The sequence below is a fragment of the Canis aureus genome, chromosome 4 (genome assembly GCF_053574225.1).
Source record: "Canis aureus isolate CA01 chromosome 4, VMU_Caureus_v.1.0, whole genome shotgun sequence".
Taxonomy (NCBI): Eukaryota; Metazoa; Chordata; class Mammalia; order Carnivora; family Canidae; genus Canis; species Canis aureus.
Genome location: NC_135614.1, coordinates 21453111 through 21476834, shown reverse-complemented (window position 1 = coordinate 21476834; position 23724 = coordinate 21453111). Strand labels below are relative to the sequence as shown.

Here is a 23724-nt window from a genome sequence, read left to right as displayed (position 1 = left end):
ATCTTAATAAATAAATAAACATGTTTGTCAAAATTTAATAAATGGTACACATAAGAGCTGTGTATTTTTAAATGTAAATTTAAAAATTTTAGGGGCACCTGGGTGGCTAGTGGTTGAGCATCTGCCTTTGGCTCAGGTTGTGATCCAGGGGTCCTAGGATCGAGTTCAGCATCAGGCTTCTCACAGAGAACCTGCTTCTCTTTCTGCCTATGTCTCTGCCTTTCTCTGTGTGTCTCTCATGAATAAAGAAAATCTTAAAAAAAAATTTTTTTACACGTAAAATTTACATTAAATTTTAAAAGTACCGTAAAGAAATGTTGAACTTTAGCTAATGATATAATGATATTCATGCTAAAGTGTTTAGGAATGAAATGAGCTGATGCCTGCTATTTGCTAACACATTTTATTTTATTTATTTATTATTTATTTAACACATTTTATTTTATTTTTAATTTTTATTTATTTATGATAGTCACAGAGAGAGAAAGAGAGAGAGGCAGAGACATAGGCAGAGGGAGAAGCAGGCTCCATGCACCGGGAGCCCGATGTGGGATTCGATCCTGGGTCTCCAGGATCACGCCCTGGGCCAAAGGCAGGCACCAAACCGCTGCGTCACCCAGGGATCCCTATTTAACACATTTTAAAAAAACACCTTGAATTCATGGATATATAGAGGTATGGATAGATACACAGGTGATAAATCAAAGATAGCAAAATGTTAATTATAAAATCTAGGTAATAGCTATATGGGAGTTCATTTTATACTTTCTTTTTAAAAAAATATTTTATTTATTTATTCATGAGAGACAGAGAGAAGCAGAGACATAGGCAGAGGGAGAAGCAGTCTTCCTGCAGGAAGCCTGATGTGGGACTCGATTCCAGGACTCTAGGATCACTACCTGAGCAGAAAGCAGGCACTCAACCATTATGCCACCCAGGTGCCCCTCATTTTATACTTTCTTATATAATTCTGTACATTTGAGAGTTTTCATGATAAAATATTGGGGAAAGGGACTGAATTGCAGGGAGACAAAAGTGAAAGCGCATTTAAGAGTGTGCTGTGGCTTTTTATGTTAGAGATGATGATTAGGTAGTGACTGTGGAAATGGAAAAGCATGAAGATCTCTTCATGCTTACTTTTAAAAAAATTTTATTTATTTTTTTGACATAGAGCACAAGCAGGGGGAGTGGCAGGCAGAGGGATAGGGAGATGCAGGCTCCCCGCTAAGCAGAGAGCCCAATATGGGGCTTGATCCTAGGACCCTGGGATCATGACCCAAGTAGAAGGCAGATGCTTAACTGCCTAAGTTACTCCAGTGCCCCATGAAGAGATTTAAGATAACTTTAAAGGCTGAATCTATAGGTCTGCCTATGGATTGGATGTGAGTAATAATAGAAAGGAATCAGGATAACTTCTGGGTTTCTGGCCTTATCTTCTCGGTGAATAGTGCTGAGAAGAATAGCAGGTCTGTGGATAAAATTTAAAATTCCATTTTGGCCATGTTATAATGAAAGACTCCCCTCGCCCCAAATATTTCTAAGTGTAGATATTAAGTATGTAGTTGGATTTTTGAATTCAGAGGAAAAGCCTTGCCTATATACATGAATTTGAGAATTGGCAAGAGAGAGATAGTATCTCAAACCATGAGAAGAGATGAAATAACTTAGGGAGTTGGTAGATGGAGAAATTTTTCTGGAACTGACCTCTGAGGACTTTCAACATTTAGAGATTGGGCAGAAAATGAAGAGACAGTAAAGGAGACTGAGGAGGGCCTGTGAGGTTGGAGGAAAACCAACTGAGTGCAGTGTCACAGGTAGACTATCCCTATCAGAGGCAAGTCTTTTCCATTTTCTTCCCCAAGAGATTTCTCATAATTTTGATTGAATCAACATGAATGTAAAACACAACTTTTTAAAAGTCTTGTTGTTTTTTTAAAGATTTATTTTTTTAAAGATTTTTTATTTATTTATCCATGAGAGACACAGAGAGAGAGAGAGAGAGAGAGAGAGAGAGAGAGAGGCAGAGACGCAGGCAGATGGAAAAGTTGGCTTCACGCAGGGAGCCTGATGTGGGACTCGATCTCAGGACTCCAGGATCACGCCCCGGGTGGAAGGCAGGAGCGCAAGCACTGAGCCACCCAGGCATTCCAAAGATTTTATTTATTTATTTATTTATTTATTTATTTATTTATTTATTTATTTATTTAGATTTATTTATTTTAGAGAGAGAGTGTGAGCACCTACACCTGAGCTGGAGGAGGGAGGGCAGAGGGAGAGAAGCAGACTCCCCACTGAGTGTGGAGACTGACCTAGGTTGGATCCCAGGACCCTGAGATTATGATCTAACCCCAAATCAAGAGCTGATTATTCAACCGACTGAGCCACCCACATGCCCCAAAAGACTACTTAAAAAAAAAAAATTTCTTTATTTGAGAGAGAGAACAAGCAGAGGGAGGGGTAGAAAGAGAGGGAGGAGCAGACTCCCTGCTGAGCAGGGATCCTTATGTGGGATTCCATCCCAGCCCAGGACCCTGGGATCATGACCTGAGCTGAAGGCAGACAGTTAACCGAATGAGCCACCCAGACACCCCAAACAAAGCTTTATTTTTTATTTTTTTAAGATTTTATTTATTCATGAAAGACACAGAGGAGAGGCAGAGACACAGGCAGAGGAAGAAGCAGGCTCCATGCAGGAAGCCTGATGTGGGACTCGATCCCAGGACTCCAGGATCACACCCTGGGCCAAAGGCAGGCACTAAACCACTGAGCCACCCAGAGATTCCCCCCAAACAAAGCTTTTAATAAAGATTTTAAAATTGGATGATGGGGCACCTGTCTGGCTCAGTCCAAGCAGCATGTGATTTTTTTTTTTTAAGATTTTATTTATTTATTCATGAGAGACAGAGAGAAGGCAGAGACACAGGCAGAGGGAGAAGCAGGCTCCCTGCGGGGAGCCCCAGGTAGGACTCGACCATGAAACTCTGGGATCACGCCCCCAGCGCAAGGCAGGTGCTCAACTACTGAGCCACCCAGGCGTCCCATCTTTTTTTTTTTTTTTAATTTATTTAAAGATTTTATTTATTTATTCATGAGAGACACAGAGAGAGGCAGAGACATAGGCAGAGGGAGAAGCAGGCTTCCTGCTAGGAACCCAACACAGGACCCCAAGACCATGCCTGAGCCAAAGGCAGACGCTCAATGGCTGATCCACCCAGGTGTCCCTTATTTTTTTTTTAAAAGATTTTATCTATTTATTTGAGAGAGAGAAGAGGGAGAGAGAGATCACAGAGGAAGAGGGAGAAGCGGATTTCCTACTGAGCCAAGAGTCCCAGGTGGGGCTCTATCCCAGGACTCTGGGATCATGACCTGAGCAAAGGTAGACGCTTAACCCCTTAATCCTCTGAGCCATCCAGGCACCTGCAAGGTAACATCTTTTGAAGGTGGGAGATAGGGATGCCTGGGTGGCTCTGTGGTTGAGCAGCTGCCGCTCAGGGCCTGATCCTGAGGTTCTGGGATTGAGTTCTGCGTGGGGCTCCCTGCAGGGACCCTGCTTCTCCCTATGCCTATGTCTCTGCCTCTCTCTCTTTCATGAATAAATACATTTTAAAAAGAAAAAAAAAAGGTGAGAGATACTGGGCCATATTACAAGCCTGGGAGCAACCCAATAGTGAGGGCCACATTGACTGTACAAGAGAATGTCCAAACAGCTGAAGAGGCAATGCCCTTGAGAATAAGTACAAGTAGGATTGCTCATTCATTGATCAGTGGACTGCTTTTGGCCACTGCAGAAAAAAGTGTAAATAGGTTATGAGACAAGTACAAATATTAGTACTTTTATATATTTAGTTGTGGCATGATGAGGAAGTCCCTGACAGCTTCTATTTTCTCAATGGGTTTTTCCACTAAAACAAACAAACAAAAAAAAAAAAAAAAAGAGGAGGGGCTCCAGGATGACTCAGTCCTCCAGTGTGGACTTTTGGTTTTGGAGCTTCACCAGGGGCTCTCTGCTCAGCCTCCTAGCTACTTCTCTCACTCTCACTCTGCCCTTCCCCCCTGCTTATGTTCTCTCTCTGTAAAATAAAATAAAATAAATAAAAATAAAATAAAATAAAATCTTAAATACAAAAGAGGAGAGATTGTTTCCCTCTCTCCAAAAATGGAAAAATCTGCAAGCTACAAAGGGACGCCTGGGTTTGGGCAATTGGTTCTGTCCTCAGATTGTGTGAGCAAGAGCTGGCACGTCTAGAGAAAGTGCGGGAGCATGTAGTCTGGGCCAGATTCTGAAGAGTCCGCTTTCCTAACCCTAAGGCAAGGGAGCCAAGGCTGCTAACCCCACCCCTCCCGGAGGGGCCCCCTTCGCGCAGGTCACTGGGGACTACAGCGGAAGGGCGCATGCGCACAGCGCCTTACAGGCGCGCGCTTCTGTTTTTCGTTGGAGCCGCTGGTTTCCCGGGTTTTGCCTGACCACGGTTTGCATTTTCCGCGCCCGACATGGCGCTACTGGAAGAGCTGGGGCTGCTGAAGAAGAGTCTCGGGGGAGAGACTGAGCCGCCGGCGGAGCAGTGAGCGGAGGGATCCTGGGAGGATCCTGGGATCCTGGCGGGAGATTTGAAAGGAGGGAGCGGGAGAGGCTGCACCGCGCCTCCGGGAGCGGGGCCGGGGCGGGGGGGGGTGGTGGGGAGACCCGGGGGAGACCCCTGGGCGCGCGACGGGTTTCCGCAGCTGGAGTTCTCTGTGCCGCCACCCTCGGGGCCGGAGCCCGAAGACTGCTCACCCAGTAGTTGATGGTTTGCTCTTAGTGTCACTTGGCGGAATTCGGGGAGGGCCAGCACTTTAAATGCCTTCATAAAGGGAGCTTGCCGCTGCTAGGTACTTTTCTCAGTGTTTAGTTGGAGAAACTTCTCCCAGGAGAACGCTCTACTCTCGACTTGGATTAAATGGTCAGGGCAGCGTGACCCACAATTACGATGTGGAATTATTTTCAATTAATAATAATGATGCTAATTATTGTTGACGGGTCTGTGCATTTTGAGTTTTGATCAGCATTATCTTTTGCAAGATCCTTAAGGCATCCCGGCTGCCCTTGGGGAATTCATGGCCTGAGGCTTCCTGAAGTAGGTGAATGAGGCGACCCCCAAGTAAGAGAGCCTCGGGTTGGGTGTAGAGAGGTAATGATTTTAGACTCTGTTGTACAGTCACTGACAAAGACTGTAGTCAAACTGGAAAGACTATTGTATTGAGAAACTTAATATTTTCTAGAGCCATTAGGGGCATAGGGGCATAGGGGCACCAGGGTGGCTCTGGTTGAGAGTCTGCCTTCAGCTCAGGTCGTGATCGTAGGGTTCTGGAATCAAGTCTTGCGTTGGGCTCCCGAGGGTTCTCTCTTTGCCTATGTCTCTGCCTCTCTGTGTCTCCCATGAATAAATAAAATCTCTTTTTAAAATTTATTTTATTTTTTATTCTTTTAAAAAGAGTTTGTTTATTCATGAGAGACAGAGAGAGAGAGAGAGAGAGAGAGGCAGAGACACAGGCAGAGGTAGAAGCAGGCTCCATGCAGGGAGCCTGATGCAGGACTTGATCCTGGAATTCCAGGATCATGCCCTGGGCGGAAGGCAGGTGCTAAAACCACTGAGTCACCCAGGCGTCCCAATAAATAAAATCTTTATTTTTATTTATTTATGATAGTCACAGAGAGAGAGAGAGAGAGAGGCAGAGACACAGGCAGAGGGAGAAGCAGGCTCCCTGCACCGGGAGCCCGACGTGGGATTCGATCCCGGGTCTCCAGGATCGCGCCCTGGGCCAAAGGCAGGCGCCAAACTGCTGCGCCATCCAGGGATCCCAAATAAAATCTTTATTTTTATTTATTTATTTATGATAGTCACAGAGAGAGAGAGAGAGGCAGAGACACAGGCAGAGGGAGAAGCAGGCTCCATGCACCGGGAGCCCGATGTGGGATTCGATCCCAGGTCTCCAGGATCGCGCCCTGGGCCAAAGGCAGGCGCCAAACCACTGCGCCACCCAGGGATCCCCCAAATAAAATCTTTAAAAAAAAAAAAGTATCCTGCATAGTTTTCAGGCAGCTAGGATCAATGTGTAAAAGTATTGTGAAGTTGACTTGCCCATTATAAGTAAGAAATTTCTGAGTTACTCAATGAAGGAATGAGCTAATATGATAGCTATTAAGCTTGCTTTTCTCTAGGTGGTAGGGGCTAGTTGATTTTCACTGAGACTTTATTTTATTTTTTAAAGATTTTTATCTATTTATTTATTCACAAGAGACAGAGAGGGGCAGAGACCCAGGCAGAGGGAGAAGCAGGCTCCACGCAGGGAGCCCCATGTGGGACTCGATTCCGGGTCTCCAGGATCAGGCCCTGGGCCAGAGGCAGATGCTCAACCACTGAGCCACCTGGGCTGCCCTTCACTGAGATTTTATTTTTTTTTCAAATTTTTTTTAATGTATTTATGATAGTCACAGAGAGAGAGAGAGAGAGAGAGAGAGAGGCAGAGACACAGGCAGAGGGAGAAGCAGGCTCCATGCACCGGGAGCCCGACGTGGGATTCGATCCCGGGTCTCCAGGATCGCGCCCTGGGCCAAAGGCAGGCGCCAAACCACTGCACCACCCAGGGATCCCCACTGAGATTTTAAAGAAGGGTTTTCTTGGGATGCCTGGGTGGCTCAGAGGTTGAGCACCTGCCTTCCGCCCAGGGTGTGATCCTGGAGTTCCTGCATGAAGCCTGCTTCTCTCTCTGCCTATGTCTCTGCCTCTCTCCCTGTGTCTCTCATGAATAAATAAATAAAATCTTAAAAAAAAAAAAAAGGATTTTCTTCATTAAATAGTAGTTTGGAGTAGATGATTTCTAAGTAGGCTTAAAGTTTAATAAAATACTGTGGTTCACAGTAGGACTTCAGCAAACCACCCACACTATGCTTTTCCCTAACAAATAGCCCTTTCATTTACTAAAAAAAATAGTGTCCAAGACATTTCCTTTTGCATGTATTTTGGGGAGGTTTGCACCAGTGGTAGAAATTTGCTATTTTATGTTTTGCAATTTATCCTTAATCCTCATGATCATGGATGTCCCACAGAGCTCCTCACTAGAACTTATACAGTATTTGGAAAAATCCGTATCATAAACATGTTTTAAATGACATTTCTTCTGGGAAGTTTTTAATCATAGGAATTCTGCTATGCCTTTACTCTCTTAATTTTTACCTATTTAGCTGATGGTCATTGTGATAAGCTTTCTAGAAAAAACACACCTAGAAAATTGAGAAGGTTTGTTTGTTGTTAAAGGAAATTGGATGGGTTCTTATTTCATGCTATAGTAGTTTTGTTTGTATATGCTTTAGATTTCAGAAGCAGACGGAAGCTTCCTTTTCTAAAACAGTTCTGAGCCGAGGAGTGGATAATCGGTACCTGGTATTAGCAGTCAGTATTGTACAGAATGAAGAAGGAAAGCATGAAAAGCACCTAATCATCACTGCTTCCCAGTCACTAGAATATAAAGAACTGTGTATCCTTAGGAATGACTGGTAATTTTCGTGTGACTGGGCACTGATCTGGCTTAAGATTACCATTTTAAAACTCCTCATATGGACTTGTGTGGATGTTGCTATAATTTAATTGTTAATAAAGGGAGAAGATATGAACTTGAACTAATACCATGTAAAAATTGTGCTTGTTACCCCAGCATTTCAAGGCCCTTATTCCAAAACTTGATTTTAATTGTCATTTGAAAATTAACTACAAAGGGCCTTATTAAATGACTACTTCCGAAATTTCCTAATATATTTTGTTTTAAGATTGTAGCTTAAAACTCCTAATTGTTTTCATTAATAGCAAAATTAATTACAACATGAGAACATTCTTAAATCCTAGATTTCTCTACTCAGCAAAGTATGGTATGTGAGAGGTGAAAGGGAAATGCAGAGAAAGTGGAGGTCTAATTTTGTCTATTAGACTCTTTGTCTAGATAAAAATTATAAATATGATTTTATTCTTAACACATTGGGTTTGGCATTATGCCTCAAGACTTACAGAAGCTGTAGATATGCTATAAGTCTTAACAATGAGAGAATTATTATTGAAACAACCTAATCCATAATTGGAGCTATGTATTAACACTATTAAAGATTTGATAGCTTTTACAGTAGGTGATGCTAATACCAAGCAGTTTTCCTTTTTGATATTTAAGGAAAACCCCTGAGTATTCTCAGGTGTATTTCAAAGGTAGAAAGGAGTAGAGTGACCAGGAGTCATTCAAAAGACTACACCTTGGTATTAAATTTTTTTGAAGACCCAGAAATTTACAAATACTATTCCTTTGATAAAATATTCATTTACTTTTTGACACTTCCTTAATATGTTTAAACATAGGATTCTAAACTATGTATACTTTGCTTTATTTGTAGGTGCTCTGTACCAGTGGAGCCAGGGGACATCATTCATTTGGAGGGAGACTGCCTATCTGATACTTGGATAATAGATGAAGATTTTGGATATTTGATTCTATATCCAGACATGCTGATTTCTGGCACAAGCATAGCCAGTAGTATTAGGTGTATGAGAAGAGCTGTCCTGAGTGAAACTTTTAGGGTGAGTAATTTTAACAGCTAATATTTCTACAGGGTTTTAGAGTTAGAGAGCACTTTTACACTTTTTTTTTTTTTTAAAGTAAATGCTGTGTATCTATTTTACTGTTTCCAAACATTACATTATTTTGCAAGTACATGAAAGCTGAGGATCTTTTAAAAGTATAAACATATCTTTACCATACACAATACAATTAACAGTAATTCCCTTAAATTAATATACTGCCTAGTTTATCTATAATATCTTTTTTATTTTTATTTTTTTGTGATTTTTAGAGAGAGAGAAAATCTCAAGCAGGCTCCATGCTCAGCTCATAGCCACTGGCAGCTCCATCTCATGAGCCAGAGAGAGTGATCTGAGCTGAAATCCACAATCAGACACTTAACCAACTGTGCCACCAGGTGCCCCTTTAATGTCTTTTATTGAAAATATCTTTTTAGAGGTTCCTGGGTGGCTCAGTCGATTAAGTGTCTGCCTTCGGCTCAGGTCATGATCCTGGGGTCCTGGGATCGAGCCCTGTATTGGGCTCTCCACTCTGGGGAGTCTGCTTCTCTCTCTTTCCCTCTACCCTTCTCCCCTACTCTTGCTCTCTCTCACTCACTTGTGTGCACATGTTCTCTCTCTTTCAAATAATAAAGTCCCCCAAAAATATCTTTGGGACGCTTGGGTGGCTCAGTGGTTGAACGTCCGTCTTCAGCTCAGGGCATGATCCTGGGGTCCGGGATCGAATCCCACATTGGGCTCCCTGCGAGGAGCCGGTTTCTCCCTCTGCCTATATCTCTGCATCTTTCTGTGTGGCTCTCATGAATAAATAAATCTTTAAAATAAAAATCTTTACTTAGTTTGTTAGAATCAGTCAGAATCCAACAAGGTCTTTTCTTTTTATCTTTCTTTTTTTAAAAATATTTTATATATTTTATTTTTTAAAGATTTTATTTATCTGAGAGCATGGGAGGGAGAGGGAGAGAGAATTTGAAGAGAGTCCACACTGAGCACTAAGCTCATCTTGGGGCTTGATCCCATGACCACGAGATCATGACCTGAGCAGATACCAAGAGTCAGATGCTTAGCCAACTGAGCCACCCAAGGACCCCTTAAGATTTTAACTAGTCACTAACCCCAGTGTGGGGCTTGAACCCACAACTCTGAGATCAAGATTTGTGTGCTCTGACTGAGCCAGTCAGGTGCCTGCCCCCAGACAAGGTCTTTGTATTATGTTTGGTTGGTATGTCCACTAAATTTCTTTTAGTCTATATAAGTTCTGCCTTGTACTCACCCTCTTTGTTTCAGTGCCATTTGTTGATGAACCTCGGTTTCATTTGTTAAACGGTTTCTTCCTTTCAGGATATTTTTTAAGATTATATAATTTAAATGTATGTAGAAAACCAAAAATACAGCTGAGCAAAAAAAATAAAGGAAGGAGAAATACCTAAATAGACATTTTCCAGGGATCCCTGGGTGGCGCAGCGGTTTGGCGCCTGCCTTTGGCCCAGGGCGCGATCCTGGAGACCCCAGATCGAATCCCACATCGGGCTCCCGGTGCATGGAGCCTGCTTCTCCCTCTGCCTGTGTCTCTGCCTCTCTCTCTCTCTCTCTGTCTCTGTGACTATCATAAATAAATAAAAATTAAAAAAAAAAAAAAAAGACATTTTCCAATAGTCTTAGTTATCAATTATATTTATTTATTTGTTTGTTTATTTATGATTCTATTTATTTATTAATGAGAGGCAGAGACACACAGGGAGATGGAGAAGCAGGCTCCATGCAGGGAGCCCGACGTGGGACTCGATCCTGGGTCTCCAGGATCACGCCCTAGGCCAAAGGCAGGTGCTAAACCACTGAGCCACCCGGGCTGCCCTATTTTTATTTTTATTTTTGATTTATTTATTTATTCATGAGAGACACTGAGAGAGAGAGGCAGAGACACAGACAGAGGGAGAAGCAGGCTCCCCTGCAGGGAGCCTGAGGTGGGACTCAATCCTGGGTCTCCAGGATCACACCCTGGGCTGAAGGCAGTGCTAAACCGCTGAGCCACCCGGGCTGCCAGCTGTGGTGGTTTTGTTTGTTTATTTATTTATTAATTAAAGATTTTATTTATTTACTCATGAGAGACAGAGAGAGAGAGAGAGAGGCAGAGACATAGGCAGAGGGAGAAGCAGGCTTCATGCAGGGAGCCCGGTGTGGGACTCCATCCTGGGACTCTGGGATCATGCCCTGAGCCGAAGACTGACATTCAACCACCGAGCCACCCAGTTGTCCCTGTGGTGGTTTAATAGGATAAGTAATAAGTATGGGATCATGTCTATTAATATGTTTGAAATAAAATGTGTGATTTCTTTGAATAGAGCTCTGATCTAGCCACACGCCAAATGCTGATTGGTACGGTCCTTCATGAAGTATTTCAAAAAGCAATAAGCAATAGCTTTGCCCCAGAAAAACTACAAGAATTTGCTTTTCAAACTGTTCAAGAAATACGGCATCTCAAGGAAATGTAAGTAATTACAAGATGTACTGGAGGTACTATTTTTTTTTTTTTTTTTGGAGGTACTATTTAATTATAGGACTTCTTTCCTGGAATCTATAAGGTATTGGTTTTTGGACTATTAAATATAAATCAGAGTAATACTAGAATGCAGATCTGGATTTGTAGTACCCCCTGCAGTTCTGTGAAGAGCTTCTAAAATTGCAGAATAGAAACCTTTGAGCTAAAAATAGCTGGATATTCTGTACACGTGCACAGTAGACTCTCCAGCTGCTCTCTGCGAGTGTGAAATACGTTTTGCCTTACTTCTAGAAACGTGACACACTGTAAATTCTATGAGTTTGGGAGTTAGATTGACCTTGTTTAAAATTCTACCTTTACCAGTTTTGGGGTTGAATAGGTTACTTGAAGATTTTGAAAAAGGTGATAATATCAATTTTGTAGACTTTTTGTGACAGTAGAGAGAATATACATAAACCCACAAATGGCTGATCGTTGGCATTTTATGAGTGACTACATGCAGAGGGGTTGGCATATTCTGCTGTTTCTGTTATGACTCCTATTGGAGACCATCTTTTTTCACAGAAATATTCTTATTAGGGGTGCTTGTGTGGCTCAGTCTGTTAAGCATCTGCTTTTGGCTCAGGTCTTGATGTAGGGTCCTGGGATTGAGCCCTGCATTGGGTTCCCCGCTCAGTGGGGAGCCTGCTTCTCCCTCTGTTTCTCCCTTTCCCCCTCCCCTTGCTCATGCTTGTACTCTCACTCTCAAATACATGAATAGAATCTTTTTTTTTTAAGATTTTATTAATTTATTTATGAGAGAGGTAGATGTAGGGAGATGCCTAAGTGACTGAGCCACCTGGGATCCCAAATAAAATCTTTTAAAAATAAAACAAAAGGGCAGCCCGGTGGCGCAGCGGTTTGGCGCCGCCTGCAGCCTGGGGTGTGATCCTGGAGACCCGGGATGGAGTCCCACATTGGGCTCCCTGCGTGGAGCCTGCTTCTCCCTCTGCCTGTGTCTTTGCCTCTCTCTCTCTCTCTGTGTGTCTATGGATAAATAAATAAAATCTTAAAAAAAATAATTAAAAAAAATAAAACAAAAGAAGAGTTAGATGCTTAACTGCTTAAGCCCCTCAGGTGTCCCAAGTTTTTATTTTTTTTGCTCTACCCTCTTGTTAATACCTTTAAAAGTCTAGGCTTAAAGATCCTACCTTAAGTATCTTTATAATCTCAAGAAAGGCTGTTACATGTTGTTTTGCTGTGACTTGGCTAAAATTAAAAAGGGAGAATTTAATGCAGAAGACATTAAATAACTAGTTATAGACTATCTGCTCTGTGAAAACTAGAACACTGAGAAGAATTTACCTAAGGAGATCATGACAATGAAGAACAGCTCCAAGATCACTGGAGGAAATTATTTAGAAAGATTACCCAATTGTGTAGTATTTTTTAAAATAATAAATTATTATTCCTAAAAAGGTTATAAATTTGTCTATACCATATTGTATATGGTATATGGTATAGAATATATGTTAAGAAGTAAGTCCTTTCTTCCCACATCTTCATCACCTAGTTCCTCTCCCCAAAGGCAACCACTGTTATCAGTTTCTTTCTCTTTCTTTTTCTTTCTTTCTTTCTTTCTTTCTTTCTTTCTTTCTTTCTTTCTTTCTTTCCTTTCTTTCCTTTCTTTCCTTTCTTTCCTTTCTTTCCTTTCTTTCCTTTCTTTCCTTTCTTTCCTTTCTTTCCTTTCTTTTCTTTCTTGATTCTATTTACTTATTCATGGGATCCCTGGGTGGCGCAGTGGTTTAGCGCCTGCCTTTAGCCCAGGTGCGCGATCCTGGAGACCCGGGATCGAATCCCACGTCGGGCTCCCGGTGCATGGAGCCTGCTTCTTCCTCTGCCTGTGTCTCTGCCAATCTCTCTCTCTCTGTGACTATCATAAATAAATAAAAATTAAAAAAAAATATTTACTTATTCATGAGAGGCAGAGAGAGAGGCAGAGACAGGAGAAGTAGGCGCCATGCAAGGAGCCCAATATGGGATTCGATCCTGGGACTCCAGGATCATGCCCTGAGCCAAAGGCAGACACTTAACTGCTGAGCCACTCAGGCATCCCTGTTATCAGTTTCTTGTATGTTCTTTCTTAGAGATTTCAAACATTTATGTGTGACAATGTGTGTGTATGTGTATATACACATATATTTTTTTGTTAGGTAAATTGTAGAATACTATGCACATTATTATGCACTTGAAGATTAAATCTTGGTGAACATTCTGTATCTGTACTTACTGAGCTGTCTCTCTTCTTCTTCTTCTTTTTTTTTTTTTTTTTGGAGAGAGAGCTTGCAGTGGGGGTTAGGGGCAGAAAAAAAGGGAGAGAGAGAAACTTGAGCAGGCTCCACACCCAGCCCAGTGCTGAGCCTGATGCAGGGTCAGTCTCAGCTCCTAGGATCATGACCTGAGCTGATATCCAGAGTTGGACACTCAATGGACTGAGCCATCCAGGCACCCCTGAGCTGTCTTATTATTATTATTATTTTTTTTAATAAATTTTATTTTATTTATTTATGAGAGACACAGAGAGAGAGAGGCAGAGACACAGGCAGAGGGAGAAGCAGGCTCCATGCAAGGAGCCTGATGTGGGACTTGATCCCAGTATTCCAGGATCACACCCTGGGCCGAAGGCAGGCACTCAACTGCTGAGTCACCTGGGCATCCCATTATTTTTTAATAATGGCATAATGTTTCATTATATGGATGTACTATAATTTATTTAAGTATCACCCCTCTTAAATAAATATTTCATATTATTTATTTAAGTATTTCAATCTTTGGTTTCGTTAGCAATCCTGTAAGAAATACTTTTAGGGGCATCTGGGTGGTGCAGTTGGTTGAGCGTCCAACTCTTGATTTTGGCCCAGGTCACGATCTCGGGGTTGTGGGATCGAGCCATGTGTTGGGCTCTATGCTCAGGGTGGAGTCTGCTTGAGATTCTTTCCCTGTCCCCCTGTGGTCCTACCTCTGCACATGATTTCTCCCTCTCTCTCCTCTGCTTCTCATATAAGTAAATAAGTCTTTAAAATAAAAGAAATACCTTTATACATTCTTTATTTCATAGCTCTAGGGTGTATATCTGGGTTAAATACTTAGAATTGTTGGGCTAGGGAATATATGCACTTAAAATATTAAAAAAAAACTTTTTATTTGGAAATAATTTCAAATTTAGAGAAAAGTTGCAAGGTTAGTTTAGATAATATCTATATATTCTTTCTTTTTTAATTTCTTTATATATATTTTTAAAGATTTTATTTATTTATTCATGAGAGACACACAGAGAGAGAGAGAGAGAGAGAGAGAGGCAGAGACACAGGCAGAGGGAGAAGCAGGCTCTCTATGCAAGGAGCCTGACGTGGGACTGGATCCCGGGTCTCCAGGATCAGACCCTGGGCTGAAGGTGGCACTAAACCGCTGAGCCACCCGGGCTGCCCAATATCCATATATTCTTTACTTGGATTAACCTGTTAAATAAGTGTGTGTGTGTGTGTGTGTGTGTGTGTAGATTCTTCTTCTAATATTAAATAGTATATGATATATATGATGGGCTATATACCATGAAGACACCGGCCATAGGCTGGACATCCTGGTGTGCCTTGTGGGCTCAGGAGCCTCCACTGCAGTGGGTAGAGCTGGTCTTGCTCACCTTGCTTTCAGGCTTCTTTTCCCCACACAGCCTTGTGGCTGGGGCCCGGCATGTTGGGGCCTACGTGCATGGTGTGGCATCCTGCTGCTAGCCAAGGACTTTGGCTCATTACACATTGTCACTAATGCTGACCCAGGTGTGCTCAGGGCTTATGCCCCTGAAGTAAAAGTCATGATGTATAGTACTTATTTCCTAAGAATAGGAATTCTTACATAAAATTTCTTTATGTACCCACAGTACAGTTTCAACTTTAGGAAATTTAATATTGATACAATACTTTTGTCTGATCTCCACATTTTTGTCCAATAATGTCCTTTATAGCATTTTTTTCCTTCCAGGACAGGATCCAGTTTGGGTACATCTAAAATTTTGAGAGTGAAAAAAATAAAATAAAATAAAATAAAATTTTGAGAGTGGCCTGACTGGTTCAGTTAGAAAAGCATGCAACTCTTGATCTTGGGGTTGTGAGTTTGAGCCCTATGTTGGGTGAAGAGATTACTTAAATCAATGCAACTTAAAAAAAAGAAAAAGAAATAACATTTTGATAATTATTGTCAAATTACTCTGATAGGCATTGTCCCAATTTATATTTTTGCAATGTATGAATCCTTGTTTTCTCACATCCTTACCTACATCTTCTTTTATCAACTGGAAACAGCCAGATTTCAAGCAGCCTTTTGCAAGGATAGCTTTGCCTCTGGTAGTCTATGTGATCATTTGGGGCTTTCTGGTATTAGCAGTTGCTCCCTTGGGACGCCTGGGTGGCTTAGTGGTTTGGCACCTGCCTTCAGCCCAGGGTGTGATCCTGGAGTCCTGGGATCGAGTCCCACATCAGGCCTCCTGCATGGAGCATGCTTCTCCCTCTGCCTATGTCTCTGCCCCTCTCTCTTTCTGTGGCTCTCATGAATAAATGGATAAAATCTTAAAAAAAAAAAAGCAGTTGCTCCCCTGAGGAATTTCATCTTCTCTTTCAGCTTGAGGTTGCTACTGTGCTCAGGAGAAACAACCTTGGCAGAACTAGAGTTGCTAATTTTGTCTTCTCTGCTGAACCAGTTCTTTAGGAGAACTGATAGGGCTGTGCTCTCTTCCATTTTAATACTGAATAATATTCCATTGTATGTGTACCCCATATTTATAAAAATGATTTTATTTATTTTTTTAGTAAACTCTGTCCCCAATATGGGGCTCAAACTTACGACACCAAGATCAAGAGTTGCATGCTCCACTGACTGAGCCAGCCAGGTGCCCCATGTATACATCATATTTTACGTCCATCGATTACTTAATGGGTAACTTGTTTGTTTGGATGTTTTGGTCCTTATTTACTTTTTTCATATTTGTGCTTTCTTGTTTCATCTCTTGTTTTGGCAGGTATCGCTTAAATTTGAATCAAGAGGAGGTAAAACAAGAAGTAGAAGAGTATCTTCCTTCATTTTCTAAATGGGCCGGAGATTTTATGCATAAATACACTTCAAGTGACTTCCCAAAGATGCAGCTCTCTCTGTAAGAAACTTATTTTGTTTATATGGTGTTCCTATGTTCAGATCAGGATTTTATTCTGTACGTGCAGTTAAAGCTTTTTAAAGGTCGAGTTAGTAAAATTAGCTTTTTTTGGCTTATAGTCCTGAGTGTCTTTCTAGAACAAAAAAAGATTAGAAATTCTATTTTCATTATACTAAAATATTCTGATTTTTGTATATCAGTGTTTTTTAAGATTTCTTTTGGGGATGACTGGGTGGCTCAGTGGTTGAGTGTCTGAGCCTGCCTTTGGCTCAGGGCGTGATCCTGGAGTTCTGGGATCGAGTCCCACGTTGGGCTCCCCATAGGGAGCCTCCTTCTCCCTCTGCCTGTGTCTTTGCCTCTCTCTCTCTCTGTCTCATGAATAAATAAATAAATAATCTTAAAAAAATAAAAAAGAACTGATAGGTTTTGAATTGGATGTGCGTGTGAGGGAAAGAATAGTCAGCAGTGATTCCAAGACAGAAAATGTGATAAGAAGGTATCAAGACAAGAGAGAATGGTAGTGGAGGATTTGGAGACCGAGAGGTAGACAGCTGTACTGAGAAGTTGTTCTATGAGGGGCATGTAGAATGGATTGGTAGCCAGAGGCTTATGTGGGGCTAAGAGAGGCTTGTTGTTGTTTTAAAGATGGGAGATAAGGCAGCCTGGGTGGCTCAGTGGTTTAGCGCCACCTTGGGCCCAGGGCATGATCCTGGAGACCCGAGATCGAGTCCCATGTCGGGCTCCCTGCATGGAGCCTGCTTCTCTCTCTGCCTGTGTCTCTGCCTCTTTCTCTCTCTCTGTGTGTCTCTCATAAATAAATAAAATCTTAAAAAAAAAATGAGGATGGGAGATATAGTGAGTTCATATGCCAATGGGGAGAATTCCATAGAGAGAGGACAATTCATCCTGAGGGATGAGAGGTCAGCTATGTCTTGAGCGCTGGAGGACGAATGAGGGCATGTAAGTGGAAGGGTTGACATATGGGACAGTTATTTCTTGGCGTTAAAGTCTCAGAAATGGGGGGAATCCCTGGGTGGCTCAGCAGTTTAGTGCCTGCCTTTGGCCCAAGGTGTGATCCTGGAGTCCCGGAATTGAGTCCCGCGTTGGGCTCCCTGCATGGAGCCTGCTTCTCCCTCTACCTGTGTCTCTGCCTCTCTCTCTCTCTCTCTCTCTCTCTCTCTCTCTCTCATAAATAAATAAATAAATAAATAAATAAATAAAGTCTCAGAAATAGTCTGTTTCATCAGAAATATTTGGAAATTAAAAAAAAAGTGTTTGGAAATTTTACTACCTTTTACATACTGCTAGAATTCTCTGAGAATTTTATAATCATTTTAGAAGGTTGCTATCATTAAGTGACCTGTATCGAGATTTCAATTATTTTTATTTAATTATTATTATTTATAATTCAATGACTTTCATTGTATTTGTAGAGTTGTGTAACCATCACTACAATCAGTTTGTCAGGATTTTGATACACATTTTAATAATAGTAGTAGTAAAAAAATGAGGCTTATCTTGCTGTTCGAATTGGGTTTATTTTTCATATTCTTTTTTTCTGTGATGGTCTTAAATTTACCAGTAGCTCTCTCCCTTAAGGAAGGAAAAAAAGCTGTAATAAATGGGTTAAATTTAGAAAATCTGCTTTCTTTGGAGCAGATTGCCTCTGTCTAGAGGAGTGGGTGGGTCTTGGTGCCTTAGTCTTCACTGTGATAAACAGATATGTGTTTATTAAGTAGTCATTTTTTCCTGATTTCTTTCATTGTTTTGTAGTATTTCTGTCATTCTAGTCTCTACTGATTATCTGTAATAATTACAGACTTAATTTTTGTTTTCTGTTGTTCCTAATTATTTCTTTATACTTCGTTACCGTCCCTCAGTATGCACCTTTCTATTTCTTATTATTTACTTTGGAGTTATTTAAATTTGCTTGAGAATTAAAGTTGTAGTGGATATCCTTTTTCCTTTTTTCAGATACTAGCTTTTCTTTTACTGTTTTTTTTTTTTTAAGATTTTATTTATTTATTTATTCATGAAAGACTGAGAGAGAGAGAGAGAGCGCCAGAGACAAAGGCAGAGGGAGAGCAGGCTCCATGCACCGGGAGCCCGATGTGGGATTCGATCTCGGGTCTCCAGGATCGCGCCCTGGGCCAAAGGCAGGCGCTAAACCGCTGCGCCACCCAGGGATCCCTGTTTAATTGTTTTAGCATGTTTTCTGCGTGTTTTTTCTTTTGGTTAAATTTTATTTATTTATTTATTTATTTATTTATTTATTTTTATTTTATTTTATTTATCACAGAGAGAGAGAGGGAGAAAGAGGCAGAGACACAGGCAGAGGGAGAAGCAGGCTCCATGCACCGGGAGCCTGATGTGGGATTCGATTCCGGGTCTGCAGGATCACGCCCTGGGCCAAAGGCAGGCGCCAAACCGCTGCGCCACCCAGGGATCCCATATTTATTTATGTTTTAAAAGATTTTATTTATTTATTTATGAGAGACACACAGAGAGAGGCAGAATACAGGCAGAGGGAGAAGCAGGCTTCATGCAGGGAGCCGTTCGCGGGATTCGATCCTCAGACTCTGGGATCACTCCCCGAGCCAAAGGCAGGCACTCAACCGCTGAGCCACCCAGGTGTCCCCTGAAAGGGATTTTTGACATTAACTCCTAGATTTCAAATAAGGAGATTGAGGTCCAGTGAGTGGTGTGACTTACCAGGTTTTATATCAAAAATCAGTGGTGGAGCTAAGTCTACAGTAAAGATTCTTTTTGTTTTGTTGTTAAAGATTTCATTTATTTATTCATGAGGACAGAGAGAGGCAGAAGGAGGAAAAGGCTTCATGTGAGAAGACCAAGAACCCCAGGATCATGCTCTGAGCCAAAGGCAAATGCTCAACCACTGAGCCACCCAGGCACCCTACAGTAAAGGTTTTTTTTTTTTTTTTTTTTAAGATTTATTTATTTATTCATGAGAGACACACACACACACAGAGGCAGAGACATAGGCAGAAGGAGAGACAGGCTATTCACAGGAGCCCGATGTGGGACTTGATCCTGGATCCCAGAATCATGCCCTGAGTGGAAGGCAGCCGCTCAACCTGAGCCACCCAGGTGTCCCTACAGTAAAGATTCTTGATTCCCAGACCAGTGTTCTCATCTCTGTATCTTGGTGTAAGATTACTTTTGTTTCGTTTATTTCCAATGGAATCTTTTATGTTTGTTTGTGAAGGAAGTGCTCCTCTGTATTTTAGCTTGTGTCATTTTCACAGCAGTTTATAGCCAGTGTTTTTTAAAAAAAACAAACAGCAAAACTTTAGCACATTTGAAGAAACAACCTTCTCACCCATAGGTAGTAAGTATATATTTTCTTCATCTTCATGATATCATATTCTCCATCAGGTAGTTCTTTTTTTTTTTTTTTTTTTAAAGATTTTATTTATTTACTCATGAGAGACGCACACACAGAGAGAGAGGCAGAGATACAGGCAGAGGGAGAAGCAGGCTGCATGCAGGGAGCCTGACATGGAACTTGATCCTGGGTCCCCAAGTTCATGCCCTGGCTGAAGGTGGTGCTAAACCACTGAGCCATCCGGGCTGCCCCATCAGGTGGTTCTTGAAGGAGTTTTACAGCATTATGTTGATTAAAATCATAATAGTTAAATTGAAATACTGTCATTTATTCCACAGATGTAAGTCTAAAGTCACATTATTTCATTTTCTAGGGGAATAAATTTTAGTAGCAAAGTTCAATTTCATTATCTTCTATTAAATATACATGTGACATTTTATGAATAATAAAGTTTGCTTTATTTCATGGGAGCATATTTGAATATGTAACATGATTAGATAACATTTGGGGAGAGAAGACAGAATAATATTTAAGAAATTTCAGATAGGGGATCCCTGGGTGGCGCAGTGGCTTGGCACCTGCCTTTGGCCCAGGGCGCGATCCTGGAGACCCGGGATCGAATCCCACGTTGGGCTCCTGGTGGATGGGGCCTGCTTCTCCCTCTGCCTGTGTCTCTGCCTCTCTCTCTCTCTCTGTGTGACTATCATAAATAAAAATTAAAAAAAAAAAAAAAAGAAATTTCAGATTAAAAAAAAAGAAATTTCAGATGAGTTGTAGCTTCCCTGAATTCCTCTGTTGTCTTCTTCAAAGATTGCAGAAGTATACATATATTCCTGGAGATTATATTTGAAGCATCCTGAAATGGTTAAAAAAGATTACTGAAGATATGATTTTTTTCTTTTATTTTTTTTTATTTATTTATTTTTTAATTTTTATTTATGATAGTCACAGAGAGAGAGAGGCAGAGAGACACAGGCAGAGGGAGAAGCAGGCTCCATGCACCGGGAGCCTGACGTGGGATTCGATCCCGGGTCTCCAGGATCGCGCCCTGGGCCAAAGGCAGGCGCCAAACCGCTGCACCACTCAGGGATCCCGATTTTTTTCTTTTAGAAAATATTCTCATTTGTTAAGAAATAGCTGTTGATCTAAATAACGTGAAACTAGCAAACCAAAGTCAACTAAATCGTGTTCTGAGAGAATTCTTACACTTTTTAAATCCTGATTTTTATGATATAAAATCCATTTTATTACTAGAAAATTTATCTTTTTCACGTAAGATTTCTATTAGATTTAGTATATTATCTGGCTTTGAGTCTAGAATAGAATTAATAAAAGTTAGCACTTATCTGACTTTTCTCCTGCAGAGTAACTTACTTCTCAGGGAATGAGTACATCTTAGATAGAAGTATAAGAGGCTTTAAAAGTTATTTTCAGGGCAGCCTGGGTGGCTCAGCGGTTTAGTGCCGCCTTCAGCCCAGGTCGTGATCCTGGAGACCCAGGATTGAGTCCCATGTCGGGCTCCCTGCATGGAGCCTGCTTCTCCCTCTGCCTGTGTCTCTGCCTCTCTCTCTCTCTCTGTGTGTGTCTCTGTGTCTCTAATGAATAAATAAATAAAATCTTTAAAAAATAATAATAAAAGTTATTTTCAGGGGCACCTGGGTGGCTCAGTTGGTTAAGCAGCGGCTTCCTTTGGCTTAGGTCATGATCCCAGGGTCTTGGGATCGAGCCCCGCGTTGGACTTCCTGCTCAGCAGGGAACCTCCTTCTCCCTCTGCCCTTCCCCCTGTTTGTGCTCTCTCTTTCTATCTTTCTCAAATAAATAAATAAATCCTTTAAGAAACGTTATTTTCATCTCCTTATTCCTTTGATATTTATATATTTCTTTTTTCCCATCCTTTCTCTGCTCTTGGTTATTTAACAGTTAAGATAGTAAAGTCAGAATCTCTTTAATACAAAAAACAATGCCAAGTACTTAGTTTTAAATATTGGTAGTGGCAGAAATGGATTCATTTAATGATTAAGAAAACAGTGAGGAAATGTTGAGCACAAGAAGTCCTTTGAAGATTGTCACGAGGAGTGTAGGAGTGAAGGGTTGATAATCAAGCCTCACATTGCATAGGTGATGGGGAAAGACAGCTCATTCTTACTCAGTTTAATATGGTGTTGATGAAGGAACGCATTCCTTGCCACCTTGGATACAACCACATGCAAACCATTTTATATTAATCACTGTAATCATTGTATACCAGCATATTCAGATTGGTATTGTGGCTTCAGTAGTTCAAATAGTGAGAGTTTTGTAGTAATCTAGACCTGAGGAAATAAAGGCCTGAGTTAGGAAGATTGTAGTAGGAGTGAATTGAAAAGGATAGATGGGAAGTATTAAGATTTATATTACATGAGTTACAGGCTCTAGGAAAGTGGTTCTCTATCTTGAGCATGCATCAGAATCACTTGTAGAGTGATTTGTAAAACAAATTGCTGGGCTTCACCTGCAGAGCTTTTGACTGAGTAGGTCTAGAGTAGAACCTGAGAATTTGCTGTTATTACAAGTTCCCAGGCTATGCTGATGCTGCTCCCATAGGCACCACACTTTGAGAATCACTGCTGTAAGGGTATGTTCATGGTTTCCCATCCCCACATTTTCTGTGTGTAATAGAATCCATACCAGCATTTGAGAAACATGCTAAGTATTCTTTTTTTTTTTTCAAGATTTAAAAAATTTATTCATGAGAGACACAGAGAGAGGCAGAGACATAGGCAGGAGCAGGCTCCTGGTGGAGAGCCCAGTGCGAGACTCAATCCCAGGACCCCAGGATCACGCCCTGAGCCAAAGGCAGACACTCAACCCCTGAGCCAGTCAGGTGCCTGTATGCTAAGTGTTCTAATAAAGTATTTTTGTGTTTCAATTTTTAGGCCAAGTGATGGTAATAACAATAATTCAACATGTAATATTGAAGTCATAAACTCATTGGATATTGAAGAAAGCATTTGGTCCCCTAGGTTTGGATTGAAAGGCAAAATAGATGTCACAGTTGGTGTGAAAATACATCGAGGATATAAAACGAAATATAAGATAATGCCATTGGAACTTAAAACTGGCAAAGAATTAAATTCTATTGAACACCGTAGTCAGGTAGGTATAAGTCTTAATAAGAAAATTGTCTGATTATTTGGTATACTTAAAAATGTAGGTTTGCTTTATATATTTTGGTTCAATTTGGGTAATTTTTATTTAAGTTTCATATAGTAGTTCTCAATTTGGGATGTATCTAGAGTACCCAAATTTGCTTGTAAGTGTATACATGGCTACAGCAGAAAGTTTTCTCTAGCAAAGAATTACAACAGCTGAATTTGTAAGCCAGTTTTGCCAAGTTTATGCTGCCAAACTACTAAACAGATTCTCCTAAAAAAACGAATTCCTTGGTGATAAAAGTTGCAGAAACCAAGTGTATTTGGAGACTTATTTATTTATGCATTTATTTATTTATTTTAAAGACTTTATTCATTTATTCATGAAAGAGAGGCAGAGACACAGGCAGAGGGAGAAGCAGGCTCCCTGCGAGGAGCTCAATGCAGGACTCAATCCTGGATCCTAGGATCACGTCTTGAGCCAAAGGCAGATGCCCAACTACTAAGCCACCCAGGGGTCCCTATTTGGAGATTTATTTATTTACTTAAAGATTTTATTTATTCATGAGAGACGCAGAGAGAGGTAGAGACATAGGCTGAGGGAGAAGCAGCCTCCCTTTCAGGAGCCTGATTGGGACTTGATCCCAGGACCCCTGGATCACGACCTGAGCCAATGGCAGATGCTCAACTACTGAGCCACCCAAGTGCCCCTGTATTTGGAAATTTAATTCATGTTAGCCTATTAAAGGTTATGAGAAATCAGAGTAAATAGATTTGTTTTAGGTATGTTTAAAGCATTTCCAGCATTTCCTAAGCTTAATTTACTATGGAGCTATTGTTTTCATGTAACATCTAACATAGGATACTCTTAAGAAACATTAGTCTGCATCCATTCTTTTATTTTTTACTTTTAATCTGATTTTTATGATTATTATCTAAAACGAAATATATAGGGCAGCCCGGGTGGC

General features: G+C 41.1%; 1 protein-coding gene across 4 annotated transcripts in view; it reads left to right on the top strand.

Moving 5' to 3' along the window:
• Positions 1-4405: 4405 nt before the first annotated feature.
• DNA2 (DNA replication helicase/nuclease 2) overlaps positions 4406-23724 on the top strand; it is a 56728-nt gene continuing 37409 nt past the window's right edge. For 2 of the 4 annotated variants that reach the window (XM_077894772.1, XM_077894771.1), the window contains exons 1-6: positions 4406-4562; positions 7352-7534; positions 8414-8597; positions 10940-11085; positions 16148-16279; positions 22541-22760. In XM_077894772.1, the coding sequence (XP_077750898.1) occupies positions 4492-4562; positions 7352-7534; positions 8414-8597; positions 10940-11085; positions 16148-16279; positions 22541-22760 (936 nt within the window). In that variant the 5' untranslated portion in view covers positions 4406-4491. Of the gene's footprint in view, positions 4563-4730; positions 4870-7351; positions 7535-8413; positions 8598-10939; positions 11086-16147; positions 16280-22540; positions 22761-23724 lie in introns of those variants that run through there. The other 2 variants (XM_077894773.1, XM_077894774.1) reach the window with 2 other exon arrangements.